The sequence below is a fragment of the Bos indicus x Bos taurus genome, chromosome 13 (assembly GCF_003369695.1).
Source record: "Bos indicus x Bos taurus breed Angus x Brahman F1 hybrid chromosome 13, Bos_hybrid_MaternalHap_v2.0, whole genome shotgun sequence".
NCBI classification, from domain to species: domain Eukaryota; kingdom Metazoa; phylum Chordata; class Mammalia; order Artiodactyla; family Bovidae; genus Bos; species Bos indicus x Bos taurus.
The window spans coordinates 45,331,639-45,347,032 of record NC_040088.1 but is presented as its reverse complement, the minus strand read 5'-3'; the positions used below and the strand labels follow the sequence as shown (position 1 = coordinate 45,347,032).

Genomic DNA, 15,394 nt, shown 5'->3' with positions numbered 1-15,394 from the left:
CGATGGTGCATCTGAAATTCCAGGTGCGGACAGGCCGGAGGCCTAGGGGAGAAAGCCGGTGGCAGGAGGGCAAGGTCGCCAGGCAGGGCCAGTGTCTCATGGAGTCAGTTCAGGGCTGAACCTATCCACGGGCCGGTTTTAGTCTGCAGGTCTGCAGGCAGTGGGTACCCTGTCAGAACAAGGGCCCTGGAGCCCTGAGCTTGAATTCTGGCTCAACTCCTTGCCAGCTGGGCATCCTAGGGCAAGCGGCTTCACCTCTCTGCGCCGATTTCCTCATCCATGAGGAAGGGTGACAATCACTCCTCCCCCACACGACAGGTTAAATGGCAACGCGCTGGGCACAGGGAAAGCACCGCAGGGTCCATGAGCAGGGCCGGGCACACCCCAGACCCGGCCCCTCCCTGAGCAGACAGCACCCCAGGGGGGACTTGTTCCAAGGGGTCCCCTTCCTCTGCCCCCCGACGATCGCCACAGACAAGTCGTGCCAAGCCAGCGCCATGGCCTGTGCCCCTTTAGCCCCTGCCTTGCACACAAGGTCACGGGGGCAGCATGTTTAGAAAAGCTAGGAGCCTGTGTCTCCTTGGGCCCTCAGCCCCGAAGCACACACCACTCGTATAACATGCACAAGCCTCAAATTCCAGAACTGCACTCCTGTCTGTGACCACGCTTGGAGGCTTAATCACCCAACATCACTCCAGTCCTGCAGAGGGCATGGAAGTCTCCCTCTCAGTGTCGACTGAGGGGTCCCTCGGGGAGAAGCCCGTGAATGGTCTCAGCCAATGGGCGCTCGGTGGGCTCCCCGCGCTGCTTCGGTCCCTGGAAGCCCTGCCCTGCTCATGCCCGGCTCAGCCCATGACAGGGTGACGTCGGAGCTGCTCCAGGAACCGCACTTGCGACAGACAGCTGGGATCCAGCTGGGGTGGTCGCCAGGCCCCAGGATGGTCATCAGGATGTGCCAGCTCCATGCCGGCCGCTGCTGCAGGTTCCCTAAGCCCTGCCTAGGGGGTCTCCCAACACCAAGTATGCATCGACTATGTACCCTGCAGTCTGCAAAATGCAGGTGGGAGGGAAGGAGGCAGGAGAAGGAAGGAGACCCCAGGCACGGAATCAACAGAGCCCCAAGGACCCCTAGGGAGCGGCCATGGCAGCAACGCTGAGAGGGCTTTTATCGCAGGAGATGCTCATGCCAAATGCTCTGGGCAGAGAGCAGTGAGGGCTGGGGCTCCAGGAAGGGAGGGAGCAGCAAAGACAGGCACCAAAGGCGGCAGAGCAGAGGCAGGCAGGGCTACAGTGGGTCCCAGGCATCACGGGCCCTGGGGATCCAGGTGTCACCTCGTGGGCAAGGGAGCATCACTTGGGAGTGAGCCGGGTCTGCACCTGAGGATGCCGGGGGACCAGGCAGGTCAGGGACGAATCCAGGCCAGGGGCTGAGCGTGCTTAGGAAACTGGGCGGCGACAGAGACCCCGTGTTAAGCCTGGGGCTCTGAGGGCGGGACACACGGTGCAGTGTCAGGGCGGGGGGAGGACATCCAGACCAGTCCCCAATGCCTCTGCACAGCTGTCACCCCAACTGTGTGGGTGGGGGGCCGTGCATGGTCCCCTGGACAGGAAGCCAGAGTCCAGCCTCGGGAAGCCCTCCAGGACATCCCCAGTCACCTGAGCCATACCCAGGCCACAGGCCCAGGCCCCCAGGAAGGGCCCCCTGCCCTCCTAGAAGCCAGCACTTCTCGACCAATCATGAGACTCAGAGACAAGACAAGCTCCTGACTCCCGCTGACCCCAAGGGCAGAGGGCGGCCCCCATTCAGAGTGGCCGGCAGGCCACCCATCTCCAGAAACAGGAAACTGAGCCAGCACCATCACGGCCCCCACCCCCCAGGAGCACGGACAGTGGCCGTGAAGGATTCTCCTGAGCCTTCAGGAAAGGGGTCCCCCCCAGGCCCTCAATGGAAGAGCCCCCAGATGCGGCAGAGGCGCAGCTGTGGCTCCGGCCGGGCTGAGACTATGGCAGTGGACGGGCCCTGGCAGCACAAAGATGGTCGACTGCAAGCCCGTCTCAGGCCAGAGCCCAGCACCACCCGGGCCGTCTGCCCTGACAGGGTGAGGGCCCTGCACGGTGGTGCACTGGCCCCGGGCACCTCGCATCTCGAGGGCACTGGAGCAAAGCACAAGTAATGTCGAGAGCAACCGTACCGGGGCCTCTGAGTCAGGCCTTCTCATCTGGTTAGAGACAAAAGTCATCTGCTGATAGACTGGGAGCTTGTCCATATAATGATGCCTCATGGAATTTTTTTTTTTAATTCTACAAATTGAATGACTTTATTTTTCTCTTTATATACTTTTTGTTACCCCCACACCAATTTTAATAAAATCCATTTTAGATCTGAAAAAAAAAAAAAAGAACACATCACAGTATTTCTTTAAGAAATACAACCCTGGAGGACCTGTGGGCGAGATCCTTCCTCGGGCCTCAGACAGCCATGAGGTCTGACCTACGGCCGGCAGAAAGGACGGGGGACGGACAGCCTTGGGCCCCTGTCCCGGCAACGATGGGAGACCTGGTGCTGCCATGTGTGAGAGGGCTGACCAGGAATGACCGGAAAGCTCTGGAAGAACGTCTTCCAGCAGCTTCTCTAAGGCGTGACAGTGCCGCACTGACACGAGACTCGCCTCCCCAGGGGATGTTTTGTTCTTTTGAAAAAGAAGAAAAGGAAAAGTTGGGTTTGAAGAACTTACACAGAAAGTGAATTAAATAAAGGCTCATGAGCCGGTAGTTTTCTTCAGAGCTTCCGACCCTGAGAAACCGAGTTTAGTTTGAAAGAGAGGATCAAGCATGGTCTCACCAGCCCCCATATCCTGGGGAGAGGGGCGGGCGCAGATGGAGACCCAGGCCCAGGGTGCCTCACCCCCCCACCCCTTCTGGGAAATCTCAAAACAGACTTGAACTCTAGTTACTGCCGTCAGAGAACAGGCAGAGATACAAGCCCACCTTATAGAACGCTGGGGGATAAACGCATAGAAGGACCCCTGCCCTCACCCCAGGCTGGGGTGCAGCAGGACCCCGGGGTGCAGTTCCTGTCCAGTCATACAGCCTGAGATGGGGCCCTGCAGACTACACACACCTGGAGTGATGTTCTCCCGGCCACTTTGGGTCACAGAACACGGCTCCAGTCCTGCGTTTCCCGGGGTCTGGCAGCAGCAGGAGGCCTCTCACAACACGGAGTTGATGGCCCCAGGATGCAAAAACCTCCTTTCTCTCTCATCCGACCTTAGTGCCCACCGTCAGCTGGGTGCCCAGGGGTGGGGACACACTGAGAAGGACTGGCCGCTTCCTTCCTCACCCGGGGCCCCCAGAGAAGCAGGAGGCCCTCTCGCTGCTCAGAGGCCACTTGGGGTCCTGCGGTCAGGGCTGGGCTGCCTCTTGACACCCAAAGGGGTGCAAGCTCCACCATGGTCCAATGAGGGCCTGTTTCCTCAACTCATAGACCAATGTGGAATTTTTCTCTCCCACTAACAAGAATACATGTTATAGAAAAACTAGAAAGTGTAGATGGGTGAAGGGAAGAAAATAAGTCACTCACAGACCTCCCCTCAAAGACGGCCTTTCTCCCACGTAGACCTGTGAGCATATGACTCGTGGGGCCTAAGGGCATCTCCACCTCCCAGAGGCTGGCGGGGTCCAGCTGGTGTGGTCTCTGGCCCAGGGTTTAGGCCCAAGTCTGCAGGATGGATGGCATTTGGCATAAAGCCAGGGCACAGAGTCTAAGAGGAGGGTTCCCCAGGCGCCCTCCTGCCCCCCTCCCCGCCTCAGTGACACCCACAAACCAAGCCCCCTGGCAGCATAAGGGCTCAGGCCCAACTCAGAAGGTGCCTCCTGTCCAGCCCAAGCCCGTGTGTCCGGTTCAGGGGGCCTGGTCTGCGCCACGTTCACGTGGACGCAAGTCCAGGAGCTGGAGAGACAGTCCTGTCAAGAGGGTCCCAAAGCACAGCCACAGCCACACACTTCCTGGGCAAGAAGCTGCTTTCCTGACCAACGCAGACGCTAGCTGCGGTGACTCTCAAGACAGCAAACCAGGGGAGGCCTGGACGGTGCCACCAACGCTCGGGAGCTTCAATTCCAGAAATTTCTACTTCACAAGGATTCCATGAATTCCCTCTTCTCCAGACAGTGGCAAGAGAACCCAACTTTCTGTTTCATAACCAAGTGCTTTCCTCTAGTCCACACCTGGGTTCCTAATGGCCTCCAACGTTACCTGCATCTCCACACAGCCACGTGAGATGCTCACGTGGGCTCATCACTGAGGGGACCGTCCGCCGTGCCAGGCCTTTGGTGGGCAAGGTGGATGGGGCTGTCTCCCTAAGTTAAAAACGCACCTGCCTTCTGATGAAGCAGCAACACATCTAGGACCTGATGCTATGGAGACCCTCACCTGGTGGGACACGGACGTCACTGAGGCAGTTAATTTTAGCAGCAACAGAAGGGCTCACTGCTTCAGAGCATTTAAATACATTACATTATGCTCAGGCCATGGACGACAACACAGTCTATTCAGGACCATCCTTCTTCCTGACCTGCTGGCCTCGGGCCAGCACCCTATTGTCATTCCAACAGTTTGAGAAAGTGTTCACATATCAGTCAGAACCAGCCTTCCAACAGTCACTTAAAAATCTATTCAGTATTCTTACTTATTTTTCCCTCAAGAGGCGACTTTCAAGCCCATTGAAATTTTGGCAGGAAGAATAATAAACTACTAAGTAACCAGGGAGTGATAATCATTCTATCATGTATAATCTTTCTTGTCCTGAACCGCAGTATTTTTTCCTGTTCAAACTTCCTCTTATCCTACACCTCAGGTGAGCGGCTTTGTGGGTTCACACAGGTCAAAAGTTAGGTCTTCCTCCCAACAACGCTTTTTGTTACCTGCCAATTCTGCCTTCCTTTCTAATGTGAAGTTTCTGTTTCATACCTTATTTCAAATGTCCACGGCCTTACAGGGTCATGATGATCCCAGGAAGCTCTGATACAGGAGAAGCCAGAGAACAGACCAGCTCTCACCTACATCTCTGCCGTCTGCCTCCAGGGCCCTTGGCCCCGGGTCAGGTACAGCATTGCCTTGAAGACAGGGAAGTGTGCTCCCTCCACCCGTGGGGCCAGGGCCAAGGCTGAGTGGGTTTTTAAAGGGCCTGAGAGGTTGTCATGACCTGTGGGGCAAACGTAGGCTGGTCCCTGAACCTCACACAGAGCACAGTGTGGTCTGAGAGAATGTTCCCCCAGCAGAAAAGCGGATACAGCTTCAGAAAAAGACAAGAGAGGGGAGACAGCTACAAACAGAGGGCTTGCCTAACTTGGCAGAGACCCCAACATTTCAGGCCCCTAAGATGCCTCACCAAGACAAATGCAATTAATCTTCCGAGTTGACTAATGGCTAATCTAAGAAAGAAAGAAATCTAGCAAGAGAAAAAGAAAGAAAGGGGACGGAGGGAGCAAGGAAACACTGGACTACTCTATCAAGTGAGGGGTGGACATGAAACAGGAACTCACAGGTCGAGTTTCTACAGTGATCTGCTCTGAAAAGGTAATGGGAAATCCATGTTCTATGCATTATCTAACAACATGTGTATCTGATACATAATATCTATTTTAATGTTCTATAATGCTCCCTCCCACAACTGGGATGGGAGGTAGCAAAGAGGGAAACCTGGAAGGCAGGGGGTGTGGACACCACTGCTTCTTAGGAATAGCATCCTGCTGTCATTCACTCAATAAACATGGAGAAAAGAACAAAGCTATGCTAAAGCACCGCGGGAGGCAAGAATGCAGAACAGGCTGACAGAACGCTGCCAGACTTTCAAGAGAGACTGCAAGACACAGAACTGTTCTCGTTCTTGACAGTGTGGTAGAGGGAATCGTCACCTCTTCCGAACTCACACCTTTCCCCACTGGACTTCCTCTTGTTGACTCAGCCTCAGTCTCACAACTTGCTCTAGGCAACAGGACCCTGGTTTGAGAAGTGCCTTTTTACAGCTCTGCCACAACCATGAGAAGGTCCTCTGCCCTCGAGAGTCACTGATGCCTTGGCCTGGGCCCCAGAATGAACACGTGGAAGTTGACCCACAAGTCAACCTGTGGCAGGAGCCAAACTAGTTAGAGGTAACACAGACCAGTCAACTTCCACCCAAATCAACAGAAACATGAGCAAGAATGAATGACTGATGCTGCAGGGCCCTCAGTTCGGGGATGTTTGTTATGCAGCCTTGTTGTGGCAATAGCTGACTGATACAGATGGCTTCCCCACAGGGAATCTACAAGCCACTTAGAGACAGCTCGTCTCTCCACATTAATAAAGAAACCAAAGCTACTTACCAGGCTCACCCTTCTTCTTTGACCCAGACTTCTTCTTTGCAGGAGCCTCTTGTTTTGGTGCTTCCTGGCTCTGGACCATGTCTGCATTTTTGCCCTGGGTAGGAGCTGACTCTGCCTTTTTACCCTGATTGGCAGATGCATCCACCTTCTTGCCCTGGTTGGGGGACCCTTCTGACTTTTTGCCTTGGTTTGAAGTTCCCTCTGCCTTTTTCCCTTGATTTGGGGTCCCATCTGCTTTTTTCCCCTGGTTCGCAATACCCTCCACCTTTGTGCCCTGATTAGCAACTGAATCTGCCTTTTTGCCCTGATTCTGGCCTGCCTCCACTTTTCTGCCCTGGTTCTGGGCCCCCTCTGCCTTCTTGCCCTGGTTCTGGGCTCCCTCTGCCTTCTTGCCCTGGTTCTGGGCCCCCTCTGCCTTCTTGCCCTGATTGGGGGTCCCTTCTGCCTTCCTACCCTGGTTCTGGGCCCCCTCTGCCTTCTTGCCCTGGTTGGGGGTCCCGTCTGCTTTTTTACTCTGGTTTTGAACCACTTCTACCATTTTGCCCTGGTCCAGGGTACTCTGCTCTTTTCTGCCCTGATTCTGGTTCCCCTCTGCCTTTTTCCCCTGATTCTGGTTCCCCTCTGCTTTTTTGCCCTGGTTCTGGGCCCCCTCTGCTTTCTTGCCTTGGTTCTGGGCCCCCTCTGCCTTTCTGCCCTGGTTCTGGGCCCCCTCTGATTTCTTCCCTTGGTTCTGGCCCCCCTCTGCCTTTTTGCCCTGGTTGGGGGTTCCCTCTGATTTCTTTCCCTGGTTCTGGTTCCCCTCTGCCTTCTTGCCCTGGTTCTGGGCCCCCTCTACCTTCTTGCCCTGGTTCTGGGCCCCCTCTGCCTTCTTGCCCTGGTTGGGGGTTCCTTCTGCCTTCTTGCCTTGGTTCTGGGCCCCCTCTGATTTCTTGCCTTGGTTCTGGGCCCCTTCTGCCTTCTTGCCCTGATTTTGGGCCCCCTCTGCCTTCTTGCCTTGGTTCTGGGCCCCCTCTGCCTTCTTGCCTTGGTTCTGGGCCCCCTCTGCCTTCTTGCCTTGATTCTGGGCCCCCTCTGTCTTCTTGCCTTGGTTCTGGGCCCCCTCTACCTTCTTGCTCTGGTTGGGGGTCCCCTCTGATTTCTTGCCTTGGTTCTGGGCCCCCTCTGATTTCTTACCTTGGTTCTGGGCCCCCTCTGCCTTCTTGCCTTGGTTCTGGGCCCCCTCTCCCTTCTTGCCTTGGTTCTGGGCCCCCTCTGATTTCTTGCCCTGGTTCTGGGCCCCTTCTGCCTTCTTGCCCTGGTTCTGGGCACCCTCTACCTTCTTGCCCTGGTTCTGGGCCCCTTCTGCCTTCTTGCCCTGGTTCTGGGCACCCTCTACCTTCTTGCCCTGGTTCTGGGCCCCCTCTGCCTTCTTGCCTTGGTTCTGGGCCCCCTCTGATTTCTTGCCTTGGTTCTGGGCCCCCTCTGATTTCTTGCCTTGGTTCTGGGCGCCCTCTGCTTTCTTGCCTTGGTTCTGGGCCCCCTCTGCCTTCTTGCCTTGGTTCTGGGCCCCCTCTGCCTTCTTGCCTTGGTTCTGGGCGCCCTCTGCTTTTTTGCCTTGGTTCTGGGCGCCCTCTGCTTTCTTGCCTTGGTTCTGGGCGCCCTCTCCCTTCTTGCCTTGGTTCTGGGCCCCCTCTCCCTTCTTGCCTTGGTTCTGGGCACCCTCTCCCTTCTTGCCTTGGTTCTGGGCCCCCTCTCCCTTCTTGCCTTGGTTCTGGGCCCCCTCTCCCTTCTTGCCTTGGTTCTGGGCGCCCTCTCCCTTCTTGCCTTGGTTCTGGGCGCCCTCTCCCTTCTTGCCTTGGTTCTGGGCCCCCTCTCCCTTCTTGCCCTGTGTAGAACTAGTAGCAGGGGCACTACCTTTGGCGCCCACTGGGGACACCACCACCATAGGCACCTCCTTGGGAGCAGCTTCCAAGATGGCAGCCTTTGAGGCAAGAACCTGGATGGAATTCACTACAGAGCTGACTGCTGGTTCCACCTTTGCCACTTTTTTCTCCTTCTTCTTTTTGTCCTTTGGGGAAGAAGCCAGCTTCTCTTGAGGCATGGCTGATACTGTGGCTACAGGGGCAGTGACCACAGGGGACTGGACTGAGGTTGGAGCCACCGCCACTGCAGGTGCCCACACTGGGTCCTTGGGGAGGATGGTCACTCCAGGGGTGGGCTCATGGTCAGGTATCTTCCCGTTGGGCTTCTCCTCCTTTTTCTTGGTCTTTCCTTTCTTCTCCACTGTCTTCTCCTTCTTCTTCTTCTCCACTTTCTGGTGGTTGGTCTTCGCCATTTCCTTGCGCTGGTTGGCCAGAGCTTCTTCATACGACGTCTCCTTCATGGAGAAGGTTGACACGAGGAAGATGCCGATGGCAGAAACAACCATGAATCCACCAAAGACCACAACCCCCAAGGTCTGAGTGTCGTAAATATCCATCCTGGCTGGTTTTCCTTTCACCTGCCAAATACATACACGGCAGTTACTTTCTGTAGAAACCGAGGCATTTGACAGTCACCGTCCCCACTCGCAGCACCTAACATATGGTTCCACTAATCCTTCAGACTGATAAAATCAAAGAAGAAACAAACCAGGCAATCTCTGCTGTCACCTGTTCTCCCTGCCCCCTCAGAAGTGAGCAACTTTTACACAAGCTGGGACACATGAAGCCATGGAGAGATGGCAGCAGGCAGCTCCATGACCAGGGCATGTGGCGCCCATGCAACTCAGGAGCCGTGACCCCAGGTCAAGATGTTCTCCACCACAGGGTCAAAGATGCACATGAACACAAGCACGGCCAGTGTTAGGTAACTGGAAGTGGTAAGGACTGTGTCAGAGTGCCAACTACATCAGGAGCAGGAGTCACCCGGTCACAGGTGATGACTGTAGAAACGTGAGCACTAGGTTGATGTATCTTTTGCCTTCTCATATCAGGACAGATTTTTCCCCTCCTCAACTCAAGTTGACTGATATTAAGAATACCATGTGAGTCAAATCAAACACAGCTGCTGGCTCTCGCTCACAGCATCCAGGCCAGCGGGTCTCATGAGCGCTCTTTCTCTGCTGCCCCCTTTTCCCCAGGCCTGATAAACACAAGTACCCACCCAGGGGCAGAGATGAGAACCTGCACATTACAATCCCAAAGGTGATCAACATGTGGTGAGGAAAATCGGAGCCTGTGAATCCGCACATTAGGAAACAGGAAATATCAGACCTCAGGTCTGAATTCCACATCCAGAGGCTGCAAAGAGGGAGGGGGACAGCGTCACCAGGTCCACTCCTCACCTTGGGGAGAGGACCCTTTGTCTGATGACACACTCCCAACCACGAGTATGAACTACCCTTCTCGCTGGCTGGGGACCAAAGTCCACAAGGTTGGAGGTGGCCAGGTCCACACCCAACAGCTGTCAGCCGGGCTATACCTGACTTCAGCGAGGAACTCCAAGGGGTCCGTTTCTTGGATACACTCAATGTTTACCAACTAATTTTGCTGCTGGTATCATAGTTCCAGTGCCCTGACCTGGGGTCAGACCTGACCTGCTGACCCAGGAGGACCAGCAGTGCAGTAGCTATGGGAACGCGTGTGTGAGAGGCTGGGGGAGGGCAGGGGCAAAGGAGGAGAGCTAAGCGGTTCCCCAAATCTCTGGAGCTGGGATAGGCCAGGCCCAGGCTTCTCAGTGGCTTAAAATGAGATTTCTCTTCCTGTGCGAGTGGGGGCTTCTAAACAGCCATGGAATCCAAATTTTGACATTAGCGGGTTTGAGAGGAGGGACTGAGCTCAGCATCCTATTCTAAGGAAAATCACTCTCATTGTAGGAAAAACGTATGACTTTGCTGTCTTTCTACGAAACCCCTGCAGGAGGAGGGTGGACTATGTATGCCCTGCTCTCCAGGGCAGCACCTTCCTCAGGGGCAGCTGGACACTTACCTCTCCCAGATTGTTGCCGGGGGCTGCAGCTCTGGGTCAAACTCCACATCCTCGTCCACAAGCCCGAGGGGGCTCATGGAGCCTCCAGGTCTTGGGGCAGCGAGTTCTGACCTCTGGCCGTGGGTGCCACACACACAGAGGTCAGGAGCCTCCGGGACCACACTCACAGCTGAGTGCAAAAAGCCTGGAGGGAGGGGCCCAGGAGGTGGGAGGGTGGGGACAAGAAGCTGGAAGGTTCCACCATCCCCTTCTAATCCCTGCTGTTCGGTGGGCGTCCACAACTGAAATGCTGGGTCCTCACAAGGACCCCTCAGAACTCTGCCAACATGGACATGCTTCAGGTATGAAGCAATAGCATAATCATGACATCCATCCTATTCAGGTGACAAAAATCCTCCGACCTACTGTGCAGCACAGGAAACTCTACCCAATATCCAGGAAAAGAACCCGAGAAAGAGTGGATACAAAACCCCTCTGCAACACTCTTCTCCAGAGGCAGCACCTGGCCAGGGGCCCGGGTCATGCGGCTGCGGGTCTGCAAGCCCTGGGTCCCCAACGTGCCCTGGCGGGCAGGTCCCATGGAGGCCCTGGGCCCCCAGCCCCCAGGACAGGCATTGCCCTGCCCCATCTCAGCTCCCCCACCACTGCCACCCCCGATTTCATCCCCTTTCTAGCACCATGGATTCTGCAGCCGAGTGGTTTGGGCAGAAAAGCCATGGATGAAAAGCTGGCTTTGGCTCTCAAGTTAGGCAAACACAGGATACAAGATATTCTCTGTCGGGGGCAGAGTGGAGAGAAGCCAGCTGCGAGAGTATTTCCCTCTGCATGGGCAGACGGACATCTGAGGCCATCACTTCCTACGCTTCCAAATACACTCAAGGTCAGTCTTCGAGGTTAGCCTGCCAGGTGCTCCACACACAGTCAAAGGACCCTGGCAGAAACCTCCCACAAGGTTTTCCACTAGACTGTGCTGTGTGCCGTTGCATCCCGAGTGGGCTGACCACAGAGAATCTGTGCTGTCGATCCCAGAAACTTCTACGAAATGTACACGTTTATTTACAACGGCCGATCTGCTTAGTGTGTGAAGCAGAAGGCCAGCCAGCACAGGGAGCAGACGGCCGGCCCGAGGCTCAGGAACCACTCCCAGGCTCCATGGCTGAAACCCTGGGCCCACCTTGGAGGTGCTGAGGGCATGGCTTTCTTCCGCTCCTGGGAGTAAGGACTGGGGAACAGAGGTTGTGTGGACACCCCAAGCATGGACTACTGTTGCTGATTCACTCAGTCTGACCAGGCTAGTGCAGTTTAGCGAGGTCAGTCCAATCTGGCAACAGGGATTTGGGGTGGTTTTGCAAAAGGACTCTCAACAGCACTCCTGGGGCTGGGTCGTGTCACCACCCAGCTGTGCCATGGGGGGCCATGTGTGGGCACTCCGAGAAACTATAGCAGGGGGTGGGGAGGGGGGTGTCAAAGAGACCCAGCCCCATTTCCTGGGTGTAAGGTGACTTACCAGGAAGGCACAAAACTAAAACAGAATGACAACAGAATAGGGACGTTAGCAGATATGACTGCATCATCAAGTATCTCAAATATACAGAAGATTAAGAAAAATACTCTGAACGTCCATTTATCCACCACCCAGGTTTAGCAAATCCAAACGTTTCCCCCATTTACTTTAGATAAACATTCAGTGTCTCATCTTTCCTTCCACAGAGGACCAACACCCAACGTACTCCCAAGCTCACCCATGGGTGCCCACCGGTCAAGCCCAGGACCACCCTGGCAAGGGCTGCATGGGACCAGCCCTGCGAGTGTCACTGGGCAACATTTTATCCTCCAGAACACACCATTGGCCCAGGGTGGGCACTGTGCCACCAGATGCTGCCAACTGCTCCCTGGGGCAACACGAGGCCCCATCCTCCCCTCACCCTCTAGACATGTCCCCGCCAGATGCCAGTGATGCTGGGCCTCCCACGGAGATGAGCATTTCACACTTCTCCTGTGATGTAGCCTGCTCACATGCTTGGCCTGTCTTCTGAAGGGCTGCCTTTTTCTTTGATTTATAGGTGTCCTTTACATAGCTTGGATATGAACCATTTGTTGTTTTCAATGTATCCAAGTCTGTGGAACTGACTCCTTGGGAAACACCCTGATGCTAGGAAAGACTGAGGGCAAGAAGAGACAGCGGTGGTAACAGAGGATGAGATGGTTGGATGGCATAACTGACTCAACAGACATGAGTTTGAGCAAACTCCAGGAGATGGTGAAGGACAGGGAAGCCTGGTGTGCTGCCGTCCATGGCGTTGTGCAAAGAGCTGACGTAACTTAGCAACTGAATAACAAGTCTTTGGTTTCATTTTCAACCATCTTGTTTTCACAGTGTTTTCTTGTATCACAGCTATTGCCTCAGAGTCTGGGGCTGCCCAGGTGGCACTAGTGGTAAAGAACCCACCTGCCAATGCAGGAGATGTAAGAGACGCAGGTTCAATTCCTGGGTCGGGAAGATCCCCTGGAGGAGGGCATGGCAACCCACTCCAGTATTCTTGCCTGGAGAATCCCATGGACAGGGGAGCCTGGTAGGCTACAGTCCATGGGGTTGCAAAGAGTTGGACACAACTGAGCGACTTAGCACACCAGCCACAGAGTCAAAGATAATCTGTTTCCTTTTTCTTTTAAGGAAAAAACTTTTGCTCTCCTTTCAATCTAAATAATCACTCAGTCGTGTAAAGAGGCAATGCACTCCCAGGGGCCAAAACTTGAAAGGCACAAAACAGCTGATACAGAGTGAAAACCTCCCTACACCCCTGCCTCAGCCACCCAGGTCCCAGCCACTGGGAGAGAAGCCCTTTACTGTTTTATTTTCTGCCACACACTTCAGAAAGCTTTTCGTAGTTTGGTTTAATCACCTGGGATTTACTCTGGCATATGACAGGAAACAGTGTCAGCTTCTCTCATGGCTTAAATTACCTGGCACCCCTTCTGAACTGGTCCACTCTCCTCCCTTCTCCTCCTTGCACAGTTGCCTCTGTGCCACCAGGTCTGATGGACTTACACTCTGTCCCACCTGCATACTTATCTGTGCCCAGCATCAATACCACATTTTGGCCCACACATCCCCTCCAAATCCCAATTCCATCGGGATTTTTGAAACAGACTGAATTTACAGATGAAGGTGGGGACAGCTGACTGTACACCATGGGAACTGTCACTGAACAGAGCGTGTAGCACTCCACTTATTTAAATATCCTTTTATATTATACTTGCAAAGAGCTTTAATGATCTCTATAGAAAGTCTTACACGTCTTTTTTGTTTTTAAGGTTATTGCTATTTTTAAGTGTACAAGAAAAAGATACCTTTTTCTATTTCTAGCTACAGGCATCCAGCAAAGTTATTCATATTTGCATGTGTGTTGTTTACCCAGATATTACGCTAAACTTTCCTCAAATACAGGAGTTTATGGATTCTCTTCAAGAAAAAAAAAAATCACCTATGAAAAAAGACAGCCGTTTCTTGCTTTCTAAGCCATATCATCGCATCTCTTTTTCTCATGTCCCTGAGCCCGGCAAGAACTCTGAGCAGGCTTGCTGGTCTTGTCGCTGAGTCTCCATTTCTGATGTGTCACTATTCGATGCTGTGTTGGTAGAAAACTTTTTATGAGTATCAGGTTAAGCTGTCTTATATTCCTAGTTACCTTTCCTTTTTAATAACTGGGCATTAAGTTTGAACAAGTGCTTTTTCTTTATCACTCGATATTTTCTCTAATCTGAAATGGGTTGAACTAAAATAACATACATTCTAGTGTTAACTCACAGATGGTTCTGAGTGTGTAGACACTTCTTGATGGTGAGTCTTTTCCTTCATAATCCCTCACTAGATTTGGTCTGTTGACATTTTTCTGGGGGATTCGGGGGGGTGAGCTCTCATGTGAGGGGAGGCAGAATCGTCCTCAGACTGTGCTTCCACAGTCTTGGCAGCAAGGTCGCCTCAGTCTCATAAGCTGAGGATCACCCCTTTCCCTCTGTTCTTTGCAGATTCAGAAGAAATGGCCTGTAAAACCGTCAGAGTCTGGTTTTTCGCGATCTGTTCCTGGAGGGGGAGGAGTGGGTATAGAGCTGCTTTTTTAAAAAATTGAAATATAGGTGCTGTATAAGATTATATAAGTTACAGATGTACATCATAGTGATTCACAATTTTTAAAGGTTTTTTAAGTATAAAGCTGCTCCATCCATAGTTATTATAAAAGATTGGTTATGCTCCCCATGTTGTACAATATACTTTTAGGGCTTGTTTTATTTCATTTTATTTTTGTAGCTTATTTTATACCTCTTAATCCCTTTTCCCTGTCCAGCCCCTCCCCCTTCCCATCCCCCCACTGGTAAACACTAATTTATTTCCTATTATCTGTGAATCTGCTTCTTTTTTGTTATATTCACTAGATCATTGTATTTTTTAGATTCCACATATAAGTGATAGCACGTGGTATTTTTCTTTCTGTCTGACTCATCTCACTTCACACAATACCCTCTAGGTCCAGCACCCTCTAGGTCCACCCATGTTGTGGCAAATGGCAAAATTTCATTCTTTTTCTAATGGCTGAGTAGTATTCCATCAGTATTTCACTATATATAATATACGCATCTGACATCTTCTTTATCCATCTGTCTGTGGACATGCATGTTGTTTCCCCTCTAGACTATTGTAAATACTGTTGCTAGGAACACTGGGGTGCATGTGTCTTTTTGAACTAGTGCTTTTGTTTTCCTTCTGATACATACCCAGGAGCAGAACTTCTGGGTCATATGGTTGTTCTATTTTTAGTTTTTTGAGGAACCTCTATACTCTTCTTTTCCACAGTGGCTGCACCAATTGACATCCCCACCAACTGTGTATGAAGGTTCCCTTTGGTAGAGAGCTGACTTTAACTGCTATTTCAATTTCAGTGATGATTCCAGGACCCGTTTATGGGTTTGTGATTCAGTCTACATAATTAATTTTCATCACTCCTTCTTCTAACTTTCATTGGTTCCTTCTGTTCTTTCTAACTGCTTGACATGAACATTTATAAACTTTCAGGCCTTTTTTTCTT

General features: G+C 52.8%; 1 protein-coding gene across 4 annotated transcripts in view; it reads right to left on the bottom strand.

Annotated features, from left to right (window-relative positions):
* Window positions 1-15,394, bottom strand: part of RRBP1 (ribosome binding protein 1) — a 48,339-nt gene that overhangs the window by 18,338 nt on the left and 14,607 nt on the right. For 3 of the 4 annotated variants that reach the window (XM_027559669.1, XM_027559673.1, XM_027559670.1), the window contains one exon: window positions 6,364-8,842. In XM_027559669.1, coding sequence (XP_027415470.1) covers window positions 6,364-8,821 — 2,458 coding nt within the window. In that variant the 5' untranslated portion in view covers window positions 8,822-8,842. The remainder of the gene's footprint in view (window positions 1-6,363; window positions 8,843-15,394) is intronic. The other variant, XM_027559672.1, reaches the window with a different exon arrangement.